The sequence below is a fragment of the Salminus brasiliensis genome, chromosome 2 (assembly GCF_030463535.1).
Source record: "Salminus brasiliensis chromosome 2, fSalBra1.hap2, whole genome shotgun sequence".
In the NCBI taxonomy this organism is placed as follows: domain Eukaryota; kingdom Metazoa; phylum Chordata; class Actinopteri; order Characiformes; family Bryconidae; genus Salminus; species Salminus brasiliensis.
The window spans coordinates 1173569-1191021 of NC_132879.1; the positions used below are offsets into that span (position 1 = coordinate 1173569).

Here is a 17453-nt window from a genome sequence, read left to right on the forward strand (position 1 = left end):
TCAGACACCGTCATTCTACACTAAAAACACCATTATTCTTCACCAAACACCACCATTGTCCACATAAAACACCATCATTCTCCACCAAACACCATTATTCTCCACCAAACACCATCATTCTCCTTAAACTCCATCACTCTCCACCAAACACCATCATTCTCCATCACACACCATCATTCTCCACTAAACTCCATCACTCTCCACTAAAAACACCATCATTCTCCACTAAACTCCATCACTCTCCACCAAACACCATCATTCTTCATCACACACCATCATTCTTCACCAAACACCATCATTCCCCACCAAACACCATCATTCTTCATCACACACCATCATTCTTCACCAAACACCATCATTCCCCACCAAACACCATCATTCTCCACCAAACACCATCACTCTCCACTAAACTCCATCACTCTCCACCAAACACCATCATTCTCCACCAAACACCATCATTCCCCACCAAACACCACCATTCTACACTAAAAACACCATCATTCTCCACCAAACACCATCATTCTCCATCACACACCACCATTCTCCATCACACACCATCATTCTCCATCACACACCACCATTCTCCATCACACCACCACCATTCTCCATCACACACCACCATTCTCCATCACACACCATCATTCTCCATCACACACCATCATTCTCCATCACACACCACCATTCTCCATCACACACCACCATTCTCCATCACACACCATGCTCTGGGCTTTTAATGCATTTAGCTTTATTAGATCTCTGGAACGGGTCAAAGACCAGAGTCAGAAGGGCAGTAGCTACAGCAGTAGTGTAATTAGCCTCTGTGTAAATGTAATAATCACTGAGACGCCTATAGACTCCCTCCTGAAGGCTCTGGTTGAACGAGAAAGTCTCATAAAGAGCTCTCAGCATTACGAGCCAGAGGAGCTGAGGGCAATCCGTCTCCAGTGGAAATGTCACTTAATCAGCTGGCCATGCCACACTCCTATTAATACAACTGTGACTTCCCGAGCACTGGTTCAGGAGATTCAATTTTCATGGTAAATGTCATGGTGTATAGCATTTAAGCTGTGGTTGTCAGGGGAACCTTGTTTTTGTGGCATGGTCGCGTTATGGAAAGGTTAATTATAACTCTGCTGGTGGGCTGAGCTGGGGGGCATCCGCATGTTGCGAAAGGTTGTTGTTGGCCCTCGTTCCACTGTAGTCCTCCAGACCTGGTTAACTGGGAATTTCAAGTAGCACTTGAGAAATGCTCAGTGGGCTGCCTTCAGATTCACATTACTAACTATCAATGGGTCCATCTTCATCCACCAAACACCATCATTCTCCACCAAACACCATCATTCTCCTCCAAACATCATCTTTCTTCACTAAACACCATCATTCTCCATCCAACACCATCATTCCACATAAAACACCATCATTCTACACCAGACACCATCATTCTCCACCAAACACCATTATTCTCCAACACAAACCATCATTCTCCATCCAACACCATCATTCCACATAAAACACCATCATTCTCCACCAGACACCATCATTCTCCACCAGACAAATACAATCATTCTCCACTAAACACCAACATTCTCCACTGAACACCAACATTCTCCATTAAAACACCATCATTCTCCATACAACAAACACCATCATTCTCCACCAGACAAATACCATCATTCTCCACTAAACACCAACATTCTCCACTAAACACCAACATTCTCCATCCAACAAACGCCATCATTCTCTACCAAACACCATCATTCCACATAAAACACTGTCATTCTCCATCATACACCATCATTCTCCAACACAATCATTCTCCATCCAACAAACACCATCATTCTCCATCCACCAAACACCATCATTCTCCATCCACCAAGCACCTTGATTCTCCATCCAACACCATCATTCTCCACCAAACACGATCATTCACCATCCAACACCATCATTCTCCACCAAACAAACACCATTATTGTCCATACAACAAACGCCATCATTCTCTACCAAACACCATCATCCTCCCTCCAACACATAGTGGAGAATCTCCACTAATCCAGTTTTCTTTAGGGACTACTTTCTGTAGCCGCACTACACCCTAAAGGCAGCATGTATCCTCCACCATTTTAATGATCTGGTTCTAAAAGCAGGTTCTAGAGCCGAACTCTTCTCAGAACTCTGGTAGAACCGTGTCTCAGGCATCAGGCAGCGTCTTCATCACCATTAGGTGAAGAACTTTCTGTGAGGAGCTTTTATTATTAGAGCTTCAGCTCCACTGTAGAACTCCAGCTCTGACTGGGGGAGGTTATCTAGAACGTAAGTCCCTCTGAAGGTCTCATCCATGTGATTAGAGTGAAAGAGTGAAAGCTCAAGGACTTTTTGCCGCAGTGTGTCGGTTCCACTGCTTCTGAGTCCCGCAGGATTCCCGAACTCACCACAGATCTGTTATTTAGACGCTCACTTCCTTTCATTACTTCTCAAACACGCCTCCAAGTGTCAATCATGTCTCAAACCGGCAAGGTCACTCAGAGTGTCGGCGCTTTGACGAGCCGCTGGTGTTATTTTCAGAGCGCTGGAGATGTTTCCGCCGCTGCTACTGAGGCTCCTGAGTTCCTGAAACTGAAATGTGGAGAAGAGTGCAGGGAAAGTAATCAGAGCATGGCTGAGCTCCGGCGCACTCGCGTTTTGCACAAAACTAATTAAGTGTTTTGAAATGAGATTATTATGGGAGAATAATTGGATGATTCCGTGCTGCTGCGGTTGGGTTTGGGCATTCCAGCACAGCGTCTGAGCGAGCTTATTTACTCCCAATAATTCGGCTAATTGAGCCATAAAATGCAGGTTTCCGTTTTAATGCGCTGACGACCTTTTAATGGGGGGGAGAATTGATTGTTTGGAAGATGCCGCGAAAGATGTCGTCTGAAAGGAAAGCTCAAACTCTAACCTTTACCTGCATGTGTGTTTCCTGCATGCTAAAGGCCACGCCGGCGTAGGAGGAGACAGGCCTAGCCCCCGTCTCGGCCCTGACGTATACACGTGTTCATGTATGAAATGCAATTACGCCGCGTCAGTCACACCCGGCACTCACACCCGGCACTCGCATCAGCACCAGTGCTCCACAACGGCTTTTAATAAAATCACAGGGATTAATAACAGCGTATGTAGGGCCCCGGGTGGTCCAGCGGACTAAGCGTCGCTGGTTCTTAGCCCCCGATCGCACTGCTAGCCATCGGCAGCAGCCGGGGTCTAGAGAGAGCACAATTGGCCTAGCTCTCACAAGGGTGGGTAGATGGCGCTTTCTCCCCCCACATCACTCTAGTGCGGCGCTGACCGTCACTGGCGTCTGCTAGCCGGGTATACTGCGCGTTGGTTGGTTGCCTGGTGACGTCGCATCAGTGGCAGTTCGGCAGTGTGGCTGGCTGGCTGTGCTCGTGTCGAAGGGGTTGTGTGTTGGTCCCGCCCCCAAATGTGTCGGGGGTGTTGCGTGTGATGGGGAGGGCGGGGGTACGTACGGGTTGGGTAATTTGCTATCTGAACTGGGGAGAATTAAAAAATAAACATAACTAAATGTAATTATTTTTTTAAGTATAATAATAAATATAACTAAATGTATAATAATAAATACAACTAAATTTATAATCATAAATACAATAAATAAAAAAATAAATGTATAATAATAAATATAACTACATTTATAATCATAAATACAATAAATAAGAAATAAATGTATAATAATAAATATAACTAAATGTATAATCATAAATACAATAAATAAAAAAATAAATGTATAATAATAAATATAACTAAATTTATAATCATAAATACAATAAATAAAAAATAAATGTATAATAATAAATACAACTAGATTTATAATAATAAATGCAATAAATAAAAAAATAAATGTATAATAATAAATATAAATAAAATAACGTATATATTGTACACAGAATGACGGGACGTGGGACAGCCAGTTATTGCTGGGGTTTTATTATGTATACCTGTGTACACAGAGAAATACACTGTAAAGAGTAATACACACCAGAAACGACTATTTTAATAGTATATGCATACAGTAAGAGGAGAAAATGTGCTGTGGCATTATTATTATGTGCTACTTACACATTTATAACATGTAAATTAGATATTAGGCAATAATTTAGACAATAATCTGCATAACGGGGTGGTGTGTTTATTGCACATTATTACAATTAATAATGCAATTTCTAGTGATTTCTAGTGATTTTAATAGAATAGACCTCCAGTTATGCACTAATAAAGGTCATAACATGTGATGAGGGGAGAAGGATGACCCTTCTACCCACCCTGGAAGATAGAGGGACTCCTGGTCACTGACAGGTGGCTGTGGCATCACTAGGGATCCACCCTGAGACGGCCTTATGACAGAGCCGATACTAGAACACTGCTGCCCGTGTGCTGACTCCTCTCTCTGTACACTGTTTCTTACAGCAAGAGAAGCTCGGGGATATCTGCTTCTCTCTGCGTTACGTGCCCACCGCCGGGAAGCTGACCGTGGTCATTCTGGAGGCCAAGAACCTGAAGAAGATGGACGTGGGAGGCCTGTCAGGTGAGGAAGTGTGACACTCACAGCTCTCAGCAGAACTGTAGAATTAAATGGACCAGAGCTTCAGGTCAGTTTATCTGAGTGGAGCTCCTCGTCATGTGTTCAGAATCCCGAGCGAACGCAGAAGCATTAATTCCTCGGACAGCAGCACACTTCCCCAGATAAGACGAGGTAAATTGGTTTGGGGGAAACAGGGGAGAGAGGTATTGCAGAGGCTCGTTATTAAAAGCACATTAGTGAAGCTTTTCTCCAGCTTTTCATTATTAGGATGTTCCACTTTCTACTAGTGGACTTGATGAGTCGTCATGTTTTTGATATTTTTCGTTCCAGAACAGAACTATCATAATTTGACACTCAATTTTACAGCATTAATAGAAAAATGCCACAACTTTGACACTCTATTAAAATAAGCTGAACATTTATTGCACATGCAAACGGCTTATCTGATGGGTGGGTATGGGCTGGTGTAAGGATGGATGAATGTGTGTATGGATAGCCACACTATGTTACACTTAACAGTGGCAAATTTGCTGTGTAGGGGTATGAAATGGGCTGGGTGGGTGCAGAGGGCATAAGTAGCTATGGTTGGGTATGATTATGGATGGGTATGGATTGTATAGATAGTGTGGTGGGTATAAATGTGTATGAGCATGGATGAGTATAGATGGGTATGGATTAGTATAAAGACAAGTACAGATATAGAGGGTATATGTGGGTATGGATGGGTATGGATTGTATAGATAGTGTGGTGGGTATACAGTGGGGAGAACAAGTATTTGATACACTGCTGATTTTTCAGGTTTTCCCACTTGCAAAGCATGTAGAAGACTGTAATTTTTATCATAGGTACTCTTCAACTGTGAGTGATGGAATCTAAAACAAAAATCCAGAAAAATACATTGTATGATTTTTAAATAATTAATTTCCATTTTATTGTGGGAAATAAGTATTTGATACACCAGAAAAAGAAACTTAATATTTGGTACAGAAACCTTTGTTTGCAATTACAGAGATGAGACGTTTCCTGTAGTTCTTGACAAGGTTTGCACACACTGCAGCAGGGATTTTGGCCCACTCCTCCATACAGATCTCCTCCAGAGCCTTCAGGTTTCGTGGCTGTCGCTGGGCCACACGGACTTTAAGCTCCCTCCAAAGATTTTCTATTGGATTCAGGTCTGGAGACTGGCTAGGCCACTCCAGGACCTTAAGATGTTTCCTACGGAGCCACTCTTTAGTTGCCCTGGCTGTGTGTTTTGGGTCGTTATCATGCTGGAAGACCCAGCCACGACCCATCTTCAGTGCTCTTACTGAGGGAAGGAGGTTGTTGGCCAAAATCTCACGATACATGGCCCCATCCATCCTTCCCACAATACGGTGCAGTCGTCCTGTCCCCTTTGCAGAAAAGCATCCCCAAAGAATGATGTTTCCACCGCCATGCTTCACGGTTGGGATGGTGTTCTTGGGGTTGTACTCATCATTCTTCTTCCTCCAAACATGACGAGTGGAGTTTAAACCAAAAAGTTCTATTTTTGTCTCATCAGACCACATGACCTTCTCCCATTCCTCCTCTGGATCATTCAGATGGTCATTTGCAAACTTCAGACGGGCTTTGACATGCGTTGGCTTGAGGAAGGGCACCTTGCGTGCACTGCAGGATTTTAATCCTTGACGGCGTAGAGTGTTACTGATTGTTTTCTTTGAGACTGTGGTCCCAGCTCTATTCAGGTCATTGACCAGGTCCTGCTGTGTAATTCTGGGCTCATTCCTCACCTTCCTCAAGATCATTGATGCTCCACGAGGTGAGATCTTGCATGGCGCCCCAGACCGAGGGAGATTATCCGTTATTTTGCATTTCTTCCATTTTCTAATAATTGCACCAACAGTTGTTGCCTTCTCATCAAGCTGCTTGCCTATTGTCCTCTAGCCCATCCCAGCCTTGTGCAGGTCTACAATTTTATCCCTGATGTCCTTACAAAGCTCTCTGGTCTTGGGCATTGTGGAGATGCTGGAGTCTGACTGATTGAGTGTGTGGACAGGTGTCTTTTATACAGGTAACGAGTTCAAACAGGTGCAGTTAATACAGGTAATGAGTGGAGAACAGGAGGGCTTCTTAAAGAAGAAGTAACATGTCTGTGAGAGCCAAAATTCTTACTGGTTGATAGATGATCAAATATTTATTTCCCACAATAAAATGGAAATTAATTATTTAAAAATCATACAATGTATTTTTCTGGATTTTTGTTTTAGATTTCATCACTCACAGTTGAAGAGTGCCTATGATAAAAATTACAGTCTTCTACATGCTTTGCAAGTGGGAAAACCTGAAAAATCAGCAGTGTATCAAATACTTGTTCTCCCCACTGTAAATGTGTGTGAGCATGGAAGGGTATAGATGGGTATGGATGAGTATGGACAAGTATAGATATAGAGGGTATATGTGGGTATGGATGGGTATGGATTGTATAGATAGTGTGGTGGGTATAAATGTGAATGAGCATGCACATAATGGTGTGGATGGGAATAGATGGGTAAAGAAAGAAATGGGCATAAATGGGTATGAATGGCTATGGATATGTATAGAAAGATGTAATAGGAATAAGTATAGATGGTATGGAAGGATATAATTGGTATGGGTATAGATGGGCATGCATGCATATAGACAAGTATAGGTGGGTATGACCAGATATAATCATAGGTGGGCATGAGTATGGATGGGTATGGATATGTATAGAAAGGTAAAAATATAGATGGTATGGAAGGATATAACTGGTATGGGTATAGATGGGCATGCATATATTTAAGTAGAGATGGGGATGGACAGATAAGAGCATGGATGGGTATGGATAGGTATAGATATGGGTATAGAAGGATATAAATAGGAATACGCATAGATGTATAGAAGGATATGACTGGGATGGGTATAGATGGGCATGCATATAGAGATGGATTTGGGCAGGTAGGAGCATAGGTATTATGAGTATGGATGGGTATGGATAGGTATAGAAGAGTATAGATAGGGATGAGTATTGATAGGTATGGAAGAGAATGACTGGTATGGGAATAGATGGGTATGCATGAATATAGATAAGTATACGTATGAGTATGGATGGGTATGTGTACATATAGAAGGGAATATATATAGAGATGAGTATAGATGGTATGAACGGGTGTGACTGGTATGGGTATAGATGAGTATGCATGCATATAGATGGGTATAGATGCATATGGGCAAATATGAATGGGTATAGATAGGTTTAGATAGATAGGGTATAGAAAGTATTGCTGGTATGGAAGGGTATTAATGGTATTGTATAGATGGGTATGCAAGTATATAGATAGTATGGATGGATATGGACAGATATAAATAGGAATTTGTATAGATGGGTATGAAAGGGTATGGGTATAGATGGGTATGCATGCATATAGATAAGTATAGGTGGATAAGAGCATGGATGGGTATAAGTATGGATAGGTATAGAAGGGTATTTATAAGGATGAGTATGGAAGGATATGACTGGTATAAGTATAGATGGGTATAAATGGATATGGACAAATATGAGTATGGATGGGTATGAATGGGTATGGATTGGTATAGAAGGGATTATATAGGGATGGGTATAGATGGTATGGAAGGGTATGATTGGTATGGGTATAAACGGGTATGCATGTGTATAGATGGGTATAAATGGGTATGGATAGGCGTAGAAGGGTATATATAGGGATGGGTATAGATGGGTATTCATACATATAGTTGGGTATGGATAAGTGGATGTGTATGGGGGTCGATGGGATTTTGGAGTCAACAAAAGAATGAATCTGATGAGATGAGTGTGGGAATCAGTGGGTATGGCTACCAATCAGATTGGTATTGGCCAATACTCAAGATTTCAATATCGGCTGATGCTTAGTGTCAATATCGATTTCAGTTCGTGCAATCCTTACCCGTAGTAGTCTATCATTGCTTGCCGAGACATTTTGATTGGTTCAATTCAAACTTGCATTGAATGAAACCAACCAATCACAAAGAAGCAAATGTTGGTTGATCAGTCGATCCACCGTCACCTTTTTTCCCTGCGGTAGAACTGGTGTGATGACTGAATTCAGACTGACAGCACATGTCTGGAATGACGGGACAAAATACTAAAGACCCATGGGTACAATCCAACCCAGCTAACTCTCCCACCAGGATCCATTAGCATCGCTAGGCTAAGCTGGTCATACGCTATCGCTCAAGTCTGATAAGCCTTTCTGATGGAGTTGTAGGGGGATAGATAGGCGGGTGGAGGGAGGCATTAGTGAAGCAGGTTCAGATTCGGGCATATCTCTAAAAGCTGTCTGAGCCTTGCTTTGACGTTTCGCTAAAGCTAGCGCTGGTCCGCCGCTAGCGCGTGCTATCAGAGGGCTGGCTGGAAAGTGGTTTCCAGTCGACCATTCAAGGCCATTCAAATTCATCCGAAGTGGCTGTCCGTGGCGGGGATCCGCTCGGTCCGGATGAATGAACACGTTATAGAGGAAGTCCATTTTCACGGCAGGCCTGGCCAGCGTTTCTCTTTTTCTCCATTTTGTGCGCATTTTTCAAAGCCTCCGTGAAAATGGCCTCGCTAATGGCGCGACGTGTAATTGTGGTTGTGGGTGTGTTATTGTCCCAAAGGGAGAGGCAGACTTCAAAGCGTGCCCGAAGAGCTGTCACACGCCTGGAACAATAGGCCTGCATATATCATGCCAATAATTAGTGACTATCTTCATCATGAGTCAGAAGCGAATGAGAATAACTCGTCGGCAGCCTGTAATTTATTCCTTTCTTCGCTCAAACCCTGTTTACCCTGACTAATCGCTCACTGCCGCAACTCAAAGACGAGACGCGGGCCTCTTTCAATTACAATACATGCAATTAGAATTCACTCCTGAGAACGTCTTCCTACGGGGAGCCATCAGAGCCCCTCGCTTTGACAGCCCGCTTTAGCCATCAGGTCATTTTCAAAACGCAATCTGCTGTTCTCACTTTTCTCCCATCATTTAGCCAGTTCCTCCAAACCTAGTCAATCAACCAAGCGTCTGAAATGTGAAATAGCCAACAGTTGAGACCGTTACCTTAACAGAAGCAGGATAAACTACCCCCTTTTTTAATACCCTTTTGAATGAGCAGGTGTCCACATACTTTTGTCCATATCGTGTACATTAATGAGCAGCAATACATGAACATTTACTCATTTACCAACAGTAATAAACAGCTGTAACAACCTATCTGACCAGACCATCTCCCTGTAGCCTTCGGACACTTATATTGACAAAAGTATTGGGACATCTGCTCATTATTTTATCGATCAGAGCTATTAAAAAGAGTAACTGTCTCCACTGTTCATGGAAGATTTTGGAGCTGAAGCATTGCTGTGAGGATTTGATTGCATTCAGCAACAAGAGTGTTAATATCTGACCCAACTCATTCCATCCTCCACAGCTCAATGCTGCTGGGGGGCTTTATATATACACCCCTCTAGCCCACGCCTGGCATTAGGCAGCATGGTGCCAATAGAGTCATGATGTTGATCTGCTCCTGCAGAGAGTCCTATTCTATTGGCAGTACCTTGTCTCTACAGGGACTAGATGAGTTGTGTACGTGCATTTGCACATCTGTGTCGAAAATGGGTGTAACTGAAAGTAGCTGAATGCGTTTATTAAATAAGGGGTGTCCACAAAGATTTGGACATGTAGTGTAGCACGGAGGAACCGGCTCTGTGTTCCGCTGAGGGTCTGACCTAAAAATGAGCGTCTGAACTGTCTCCAGCAGACTTTTTTAAGGCGTTGTGTTTTCGGCGAGGGGAGACTGTCAGAGATTTTCATAAACAGACCCAGATATCATCCTGCCTGTTGCCAGGCAACCGCTTTCAAATTTTCCAAAATTTCTGTCTTTTATTTTAAACTTAAGAACCTTAATAGACAACATCCATATTTCTCCATCCTTAATCTCCTTACTCCAACATTTATACTCTCCCTACATGTATACCCTAAGATATATATGTGTGTGTATATATATATATATATACTCCACATATACACATTTTTGGTGCATGGTGTATAGATTGTGTATACACTACATGTCCAAATGTTTGTGGACACCCCTTCTAATGAATGCATTCAGCTGCTTTAAGGAAGCACCCCTTGCTGACACAGATGTGCAAATGCACACACGGCTTGTCTAGTCCCTGTAGAGAAGTACTGCCAATAGAATAGCACTCAGCAGCTGGAGCAGATCATCATCATGAACCTATCGGCACCATGCTGCCTAATAATGCCAGGCGTGGGCTAGAGGGGTGTATATAAAGCCACCCCAGAATTGAGCTGTGGAGCAGTGGAGGAACTGTGTTCTCTGGAATGATGGTGGTGGAGCTCCATCCAGTCTTTTTGGATGGGATGAGTTGATGGAGTTGGGGAGTTGAGGTGGGGTGGTGATCATCATCATCCAACATCCCGACCTCAGAAATGCTGCTCTTGTCGCTGAATGCAATCAAATCCTCACAGCAATGCTCCAGCTCCAAAATCTAGTAGAAAGTCTTCTTCTCTGGACAGTAGAGTTTACAGTTACTCCAACAGAAGCAGGATCAGCTCTTTTTAATAGCCTTGATTTCAGAAGAAATAGGGAAAGAGCAGGTGTCCAAATACTTTTGTCCATAAATATCTTTTTCTTTCTCTGTTTATAAGGTGGCGTGTAGATCAGTGGATGTGAGGCAGAGGCTGTAAATGTCAGACAGATATATTTTATTACATTTATTGCCTGAGTGACAGGCTGGAGTGACAGTGTGTGTGTGTGTGTGTGTGTGAGAGAGAGAGAGAGAGAGAGAGAGAGAGATGAAGACAGCATTCAGAAAGATGGTAAAGCTTTCTTCTCTAATAAATCTCCACTAATGCAGTTCTCTTTAGGGACTACTTTCTGTAGCTGCACTACACCCTGCAGCATGTATCCCTCCACCATTTTAATGATCTGGTTCTAAAAGCAGGTTCTAGAGCCGAACTCTTCTCAGAACTCTGGTAGAACCGTGTCTCAGGCATCAGGCAGCGTCTTCATCACCATTAGGTGAAGAACTTTCTGTGAGGAGCTTTTATTATTAGAGCTTCAGCTCCACTGTAGAACTCCAGCTCTGCTAATTTAGCCAGAGACAGTCCTCCAGTGAAGAGTGAACACTCCAGGGTGGAGGGGAGTGAGGGAGTGACGGAGTGATGATAGTGAGAGATGAAAATCAGGAGTGTTTTAATGCTGCTGTGGGACGCTGAGAGCTGTGTGTGTGTGTGTGTGTTTGTGTGTGTAAGGGAGATTCTCATTTAGATGCTGCTCGGCCAATTCTCACACACCTTCACACACACACACACACACATATATAAACTACTGTAGGCTGAATGGGTGGAGCTAAACGGCAGTAGGGGAAATGAGCGGGCTTTACTGCTGTAGGCTGAATGGGTGGGGCTTGTCTTCTATAGGCTGAATGGGTGGAGCTAAAATGCTGTAGGCAGAATGGGTGGGGCTGAACGAAATGGGTTGGGCTGTAGGCTGAATGGGCGGGGCCTGACAGCTGTAGGCTGAATTGGCGTGGCTTGACTGCTGTGGGCTAAATGGCGGGATTGAATGATTGTGGGTCAGCATGTTATTGTGGGTCAGTGTGTTATTGTGGGTCAGTGTGTTGTTGTGGGTCAGTGTGTTATTGTGGGTCAGTGTGTTATTGTGGGTCAGTGTGTTGTGGGTCAGTGTGTTATTGTGGGTCAGTGTGTTGTTTTTGGTCAGCGTGTTGTTGTGGGTCAGTGTGTTATTGTGGGTCAGTGTGTTATTGTGGGTCAGTGTGTTATTGTGGGTCAGTGTGTTGTTTTTGGTCAGCGTGTTGTTGTGGGTCAGTGTGTTATTGTGGGTCAGTGTGTTGTTGTGGGTCAGTGTGTTATTGTGGGTCAGTGTGTTGTTGTGGGTCAGTGTGTTGTGGGTCAGTGTGTTATTGTGGGTCAGTGTGTTATTGTGGGTCAGTGTGTTGTTGTGGGTCAGCGTGTTGTTGTGGGTCAGTGTGTTATTGTGGGTCAGTGTGTTGTTGTGGGTCAGTGTGTTGTGGGTCAGTGTGTTATTGTGGGTCAGTGTGTTGTTGTGGGTCAGTGTGTTATTGTGGGTCAGTGTGTTGTGGGTCAGTTTGTTGTGGGTCAGTGTGTTGTTGTGGGTCAGTGTGTTATTGTGGGTCAGTGTTATTGTGGGTCAGTGTGTTGTTGTGGGTCAGTGTTATTGTGGGTCAGTGTGTTGTGGGTCAGTGTGTTGTTGTGGGTCAGCGTGTTGTTGTGGGTCAGCGTGTTGTGGGTCAGTGTGTTGTTGTGGGTCAGCGTGTTGTTGTGGGTCAGTGTGTTGTGGGTCAGCGTGTTGTTGTGGGTCAGTGTGTTGTGGGTCAGTGTGTTGTGGGTCAGCTTGTTGTAGTGGATCAGTGTGTTATTGTGGATCAGTGTGTTATTGTGGGTCAGTGTGTTATTGTGGGTCAGTGTGTTGTGGGTCAGCGTGTTGTTGTGGGTCAGTGTGTTGTGGGTCAGTGTGTTGTGGGTCAGCTTGTTGTAGTGGATCAGTGTGTTATTGTGGATCAGTGTGTTATTGTGGGTCAGTGTTATTGTGGGTCAGTGTGTTGTGGGTCAGCGTGTTGTTGTGGGTCAGTGTGTTATTGTGGGTCAGTGTGTTATTGTGGGTCAGTGTGTTGTTGTGGGTCAGTGTGTTGTGGGTCAGTGTGTTGTGGGTCAGCGTGTTGTGGGTCAGTGTTATTGTGGGTCAGTGTGTTGTTGTGGGTCAGTGTTATTGTGGGTCAGTGTGTTGTGGGTCAGCGTGTTGTTGTGGGTCAGTGTGTTATTGTGGGTCAGTGTGTTATTGTGGGTCAGTGTGTTGTTGTGGGTCAGTGTGTTGTGGGTCAGTGTGTTATTGTGGGTTAGAATGTTATTGTGGGTCAGTGTGTTGTGGGTCAGTGTGTTATTGTGGGTCAGTGTGTTGTGGGTCATTGTGTTATGGGTCATTGTGTTATTGTGGGTCAGTGTGTTGTGGGTCATTGTGTTATTGTAGGTCAGTGTGTTTTTGTAGGTCAGCGTGTTTTTGTACGTCAGTGTGTTATTGTGGGTCAGCGTGGTATTGTGGGTCAGTGTGTTATTGTGGGTCAGTGTGCTTTTGTAGGTCAGTGTGTTATTGTGGGTCAGCGTGTTATTGTGGGTGAGTGTGTTATTGTGGGTCAGTGTGCTTTTGTAGGTCAGTGTGTTATTGTAGGTCAGTGTGTTATTGTGGGTCAGTGTGTTGTGGGTCAGTGGGTTATTGTGGGTCAGTGTGTTGTGGGTCAGCGTGTTATTGTGGGTCAGTGTGTTGTGGGTCAGTGTGTTGTTGTGGGTCAGTGTGTTGACAGTAAACTTTTTTCCTGGCTGATGTTAGGCTGATGTTTGGCTGATGTTAGGCTGATATTTGGCTGATGTTAGGCTGATGTTTGGCTGATATTTGGCTGATGTTAGGCTGATGTTAGGCTGATGTTAGGCTGATGTTGGGCTGATGTTGGGATGATGTTAGGCTGATGTTAGGCTGATGTTTGGCTGATGTTAGGCTGATGTTGGGATGATGTTAGGCTGATGTTTGGCTGATATTTGGCTGATGTTTGGCTGATGTTAGGCTGATGTTTGGCTGATGTTAGGCTGATATTTGGCTGATGTTAGGCTGATGTTAGGCTGATGTTGGGATGATGTTTGACTGATGTTGGACTGATGTTAGGCTGATATTTGGCTGATGTTGGGCTGATGTTTGGCTGATGTTAGGCTGATGTTTGGCTGGTGTTAGGCTGATGTTTGGCTGATGTTAGGCTGATGTTGGGCTGATGTTTGGCTGATGTTTGGCTGATGTTGGACTGATGTTAGGCTGATGTTAGGCTGATGTTGAGCTGATGTTTGGCTGATGTTAGGCTGGTGTTGGGCTGATGTTAGGCTGATGTTGGGATGATGTTAGGCTGGTGTTGGGCTGATATTAGGCTGGTGTTGGGCTGATGTTTGGCTGATGTTTGGCTGAGTTTAGACTGATGTTTGGCTGATGTTAGGCTGATGTTGGGATGATGTTAGGCTGATGTTAGGCTGATGTTGGGCTGATGTTAGACTGATGTTAGGCTGCTGTTAGGCTGATGTTGAGCTGATGTTTGGCTGATGTTAGGCTGGTGTTGGGCTGATGTTAGGCTGATGTCGGGATGATGTTAGGCTGGTGTTGGGCTGATATTAGGCTGGTGTTGGGCTGATGTTTGGCTGATGTTTGGCTGATGTTAGGCTGGTGTTGGGCTGATGTTAGGCTGATGTTGGGCTGATGTTGGGCTGATATTAGGCTGGTGTTGGGCTGATGTTTGGCTGATGTTTGGCTGAGTTTAGACTGATGTTTGGCTGATGTTAGGCTGATGTTAGGCTGATGTTGGGATGATGTTAGGCTGATGTTAGGCTGATGTTGGGCTGATGTTAGACTGATGTTAGGCTGCTGTTAGGCTGATGTTGAGCTGATGTTTGGCTGATGTTAGGCTGGTGTTGGGCTGATGTTAGGCTGATGTCGGGATGATGTTAGGCTGGTGTTGGGCTGATATTAGGCTGGTGTTGGGCTGATGTTTGGCTGATGTTTGGCTGATGTTAGGCTGGTGTTGGGCTGATGTTAGGCTGATGTTGGGCTGATGTTGGGCTGATCCGGGCTGTCGGTGGTTCTCCAGCTTTAATGGGCTGTAATGGGCTTTTTGCCTCTCGGCTCTTTCTGTCTTTGTTGTTTGTAAATGTGTTTTGCTGAAAATGCAGATCTCTTTAATGTTCACATCTGTGCACATCTGTACATGCTGGCGTTCTCCAGATGCTCCAACAGAACATGTACAGATTGATCTTCTGATTGGTTCCGTGGTTTTTAATTTGTGCTCGTAATGAGGTTAAGCTCGCTGACTCCAAACAGTGCACTGAAACTCACTGTGCAGTAAACTGTACCGACTCACATATGTGCAGCATTTCCACTTTATATATATATATATACACATGTATCTCAATTTACTTATTATATATTGTTATTTACATATGTATATATATCTCAATTTACATATTGTATATTTTTTTACATAAGAATATAAATGTGTCTTAATTTGTATATTATAATTCGTTATTTACATACATATACATATATATATATATATATATATATATATACAGCTACGGAAAAAATAAAGAGACTCCCTACATGATCAGGTTCTCTGGTTTTACTAGTGTTTTTAAGGGAAATGAACATTAGCGTTGTTTCATAAACCACAGACAACATTTCCTCTAAATCCCAGATAAAAATATTTACTATTTAGAGCATTTATTCATTTGCAGAAAAACAGAAACAGCTGCTCAAATAAAGCAGAGAAATGATGATAATAATTATAATGTAAACCTATAAAAGTAATGTATAACCTCGACGGCCAATCACAGCTGTCATGTCTCGGCCGGCTCTCCACTAGTCATTCACATCGCTGTTGGACTTTATGCTGTTCATAGTCAGATAACTCAGCTCTGTTTGATGAAATACCTGAAATAAAAATGCTGCCGTACACGTAGAGATGCAGATTTAAGAAAATAAATAAAGTAATTATATATATATATATATATATATATATATAATAATGTACACGTTCAAAACAAATTCAACATGTAAATTCAATGTACTGTTATAATCCATTTTATTAGAAACTCCTACCTTATAGATTCACTACATTGGTCTATAGAACAAGCGGAGCCCTACACCCCCTGGCTGTTGTTTGCTGAACTGCAGGCAAAATTGACCTCAATTAGTACTTTATGATTAGCGTACTTTATGAGCAGGTCGGGTTACTCGTTTATTTGCGAGTGAGTTCATGTAGTAGTTTAGTTACGAGAGATTAAGAAAACTTTACTTAATTAACGAACATTCCTAAGAACTACTTAACGAACTCAACCAGTAGGTCAGAGGTCATTTTAAACATTTCGTAAAGCTGTTGTGGTCAGTTTTGGGGGCTGCAAGCTGAGAAGGTTTCTTTATTTCAAGATCTGATTGGCTGATAGCTGTTCTCAGCTGTAGTGAACTACTCATATGCACACTCTTGACCACAAAAATCAGCTAAAATCTGTATTAATGACAATTTCATAGCGCCCTCTGGCTGTTGGGAGACACTGTCTTCAGGAAGTGCTTTAGGAATAACGAACAGGTCGGATTAGTCGTTCATTTGCGAGAGAGTTCATATAGTACTTTACTTACGACTGGTTCCACCTAATTCTGAAATGCCAAAATCCATAACTAATATGGACTTACTTTACCTACGAGGTTTTGGAGAGAGTTTATGTAGTACTTTAGTTACGAGAGTTCATTAACGAACATTCTTAAGACAAATTACTTCAGGAAGCTCACTCCAGAGGTCAGTTAAAATGTCTTGTAGGTGGTGGAAGCTGTCGTGGTCAGTTTTGAAAGTTGTAAACTTTGTAAGATCTCTTCTTAGATTATCTTCTTAGAATTAGCGCCCTCTGGCTGTTGGGAGCTGAACTGCAGTAAAAACTCACCCCAAGAACTGCTTTAGGAATGACGAACAGGTCGGGTTAGTCGTTCATTTGCGAGAGAGTTCATGTAGTGTTTTATTTACGAGAGGTTTGGGAAAAGTAATTAATTAATGAACATTGTTACGAACTAGTTAACGACGTACTTCGGGGAAACTCACCCCAGAGGTCAGTTAAAGCTTCTTGTAGGTGGTGGAAGCTGTTGTTGTCCAGCATTTGTAAAAGGTTGAGATCTTCTGCTCAATGATCTTCATCCAGAATTAGCGCCCTCTGGCTGTTGGGAGCTGAAGTGCAGTAAAAACCTATCTCGAGAAGTGCTTTATTTGAC

General features: G+C 43.1%; 1 protein-coding gene across 1 annotated transcript in view; it reads left to right on the forward strand.

The window, feature by feature from the left end:
• syt1a (synaptotagmin Ia) overlaps positions 1 to 17453 on the forward strand; it is a 140974-nt gene that overhangs the window by 113431 nt on the left and 10090 nt on the right. The window contains exon 6 of the mRNA XM_072674066.1: positions 4462 to 4579. Coding sequence (XP_072530167.1) covers positions 4462 to 4579 — 118 coding nt within the window. The remainder of the gene's footprint in view (positions 1 to 4461; positions 4580 to 17453) is intronic.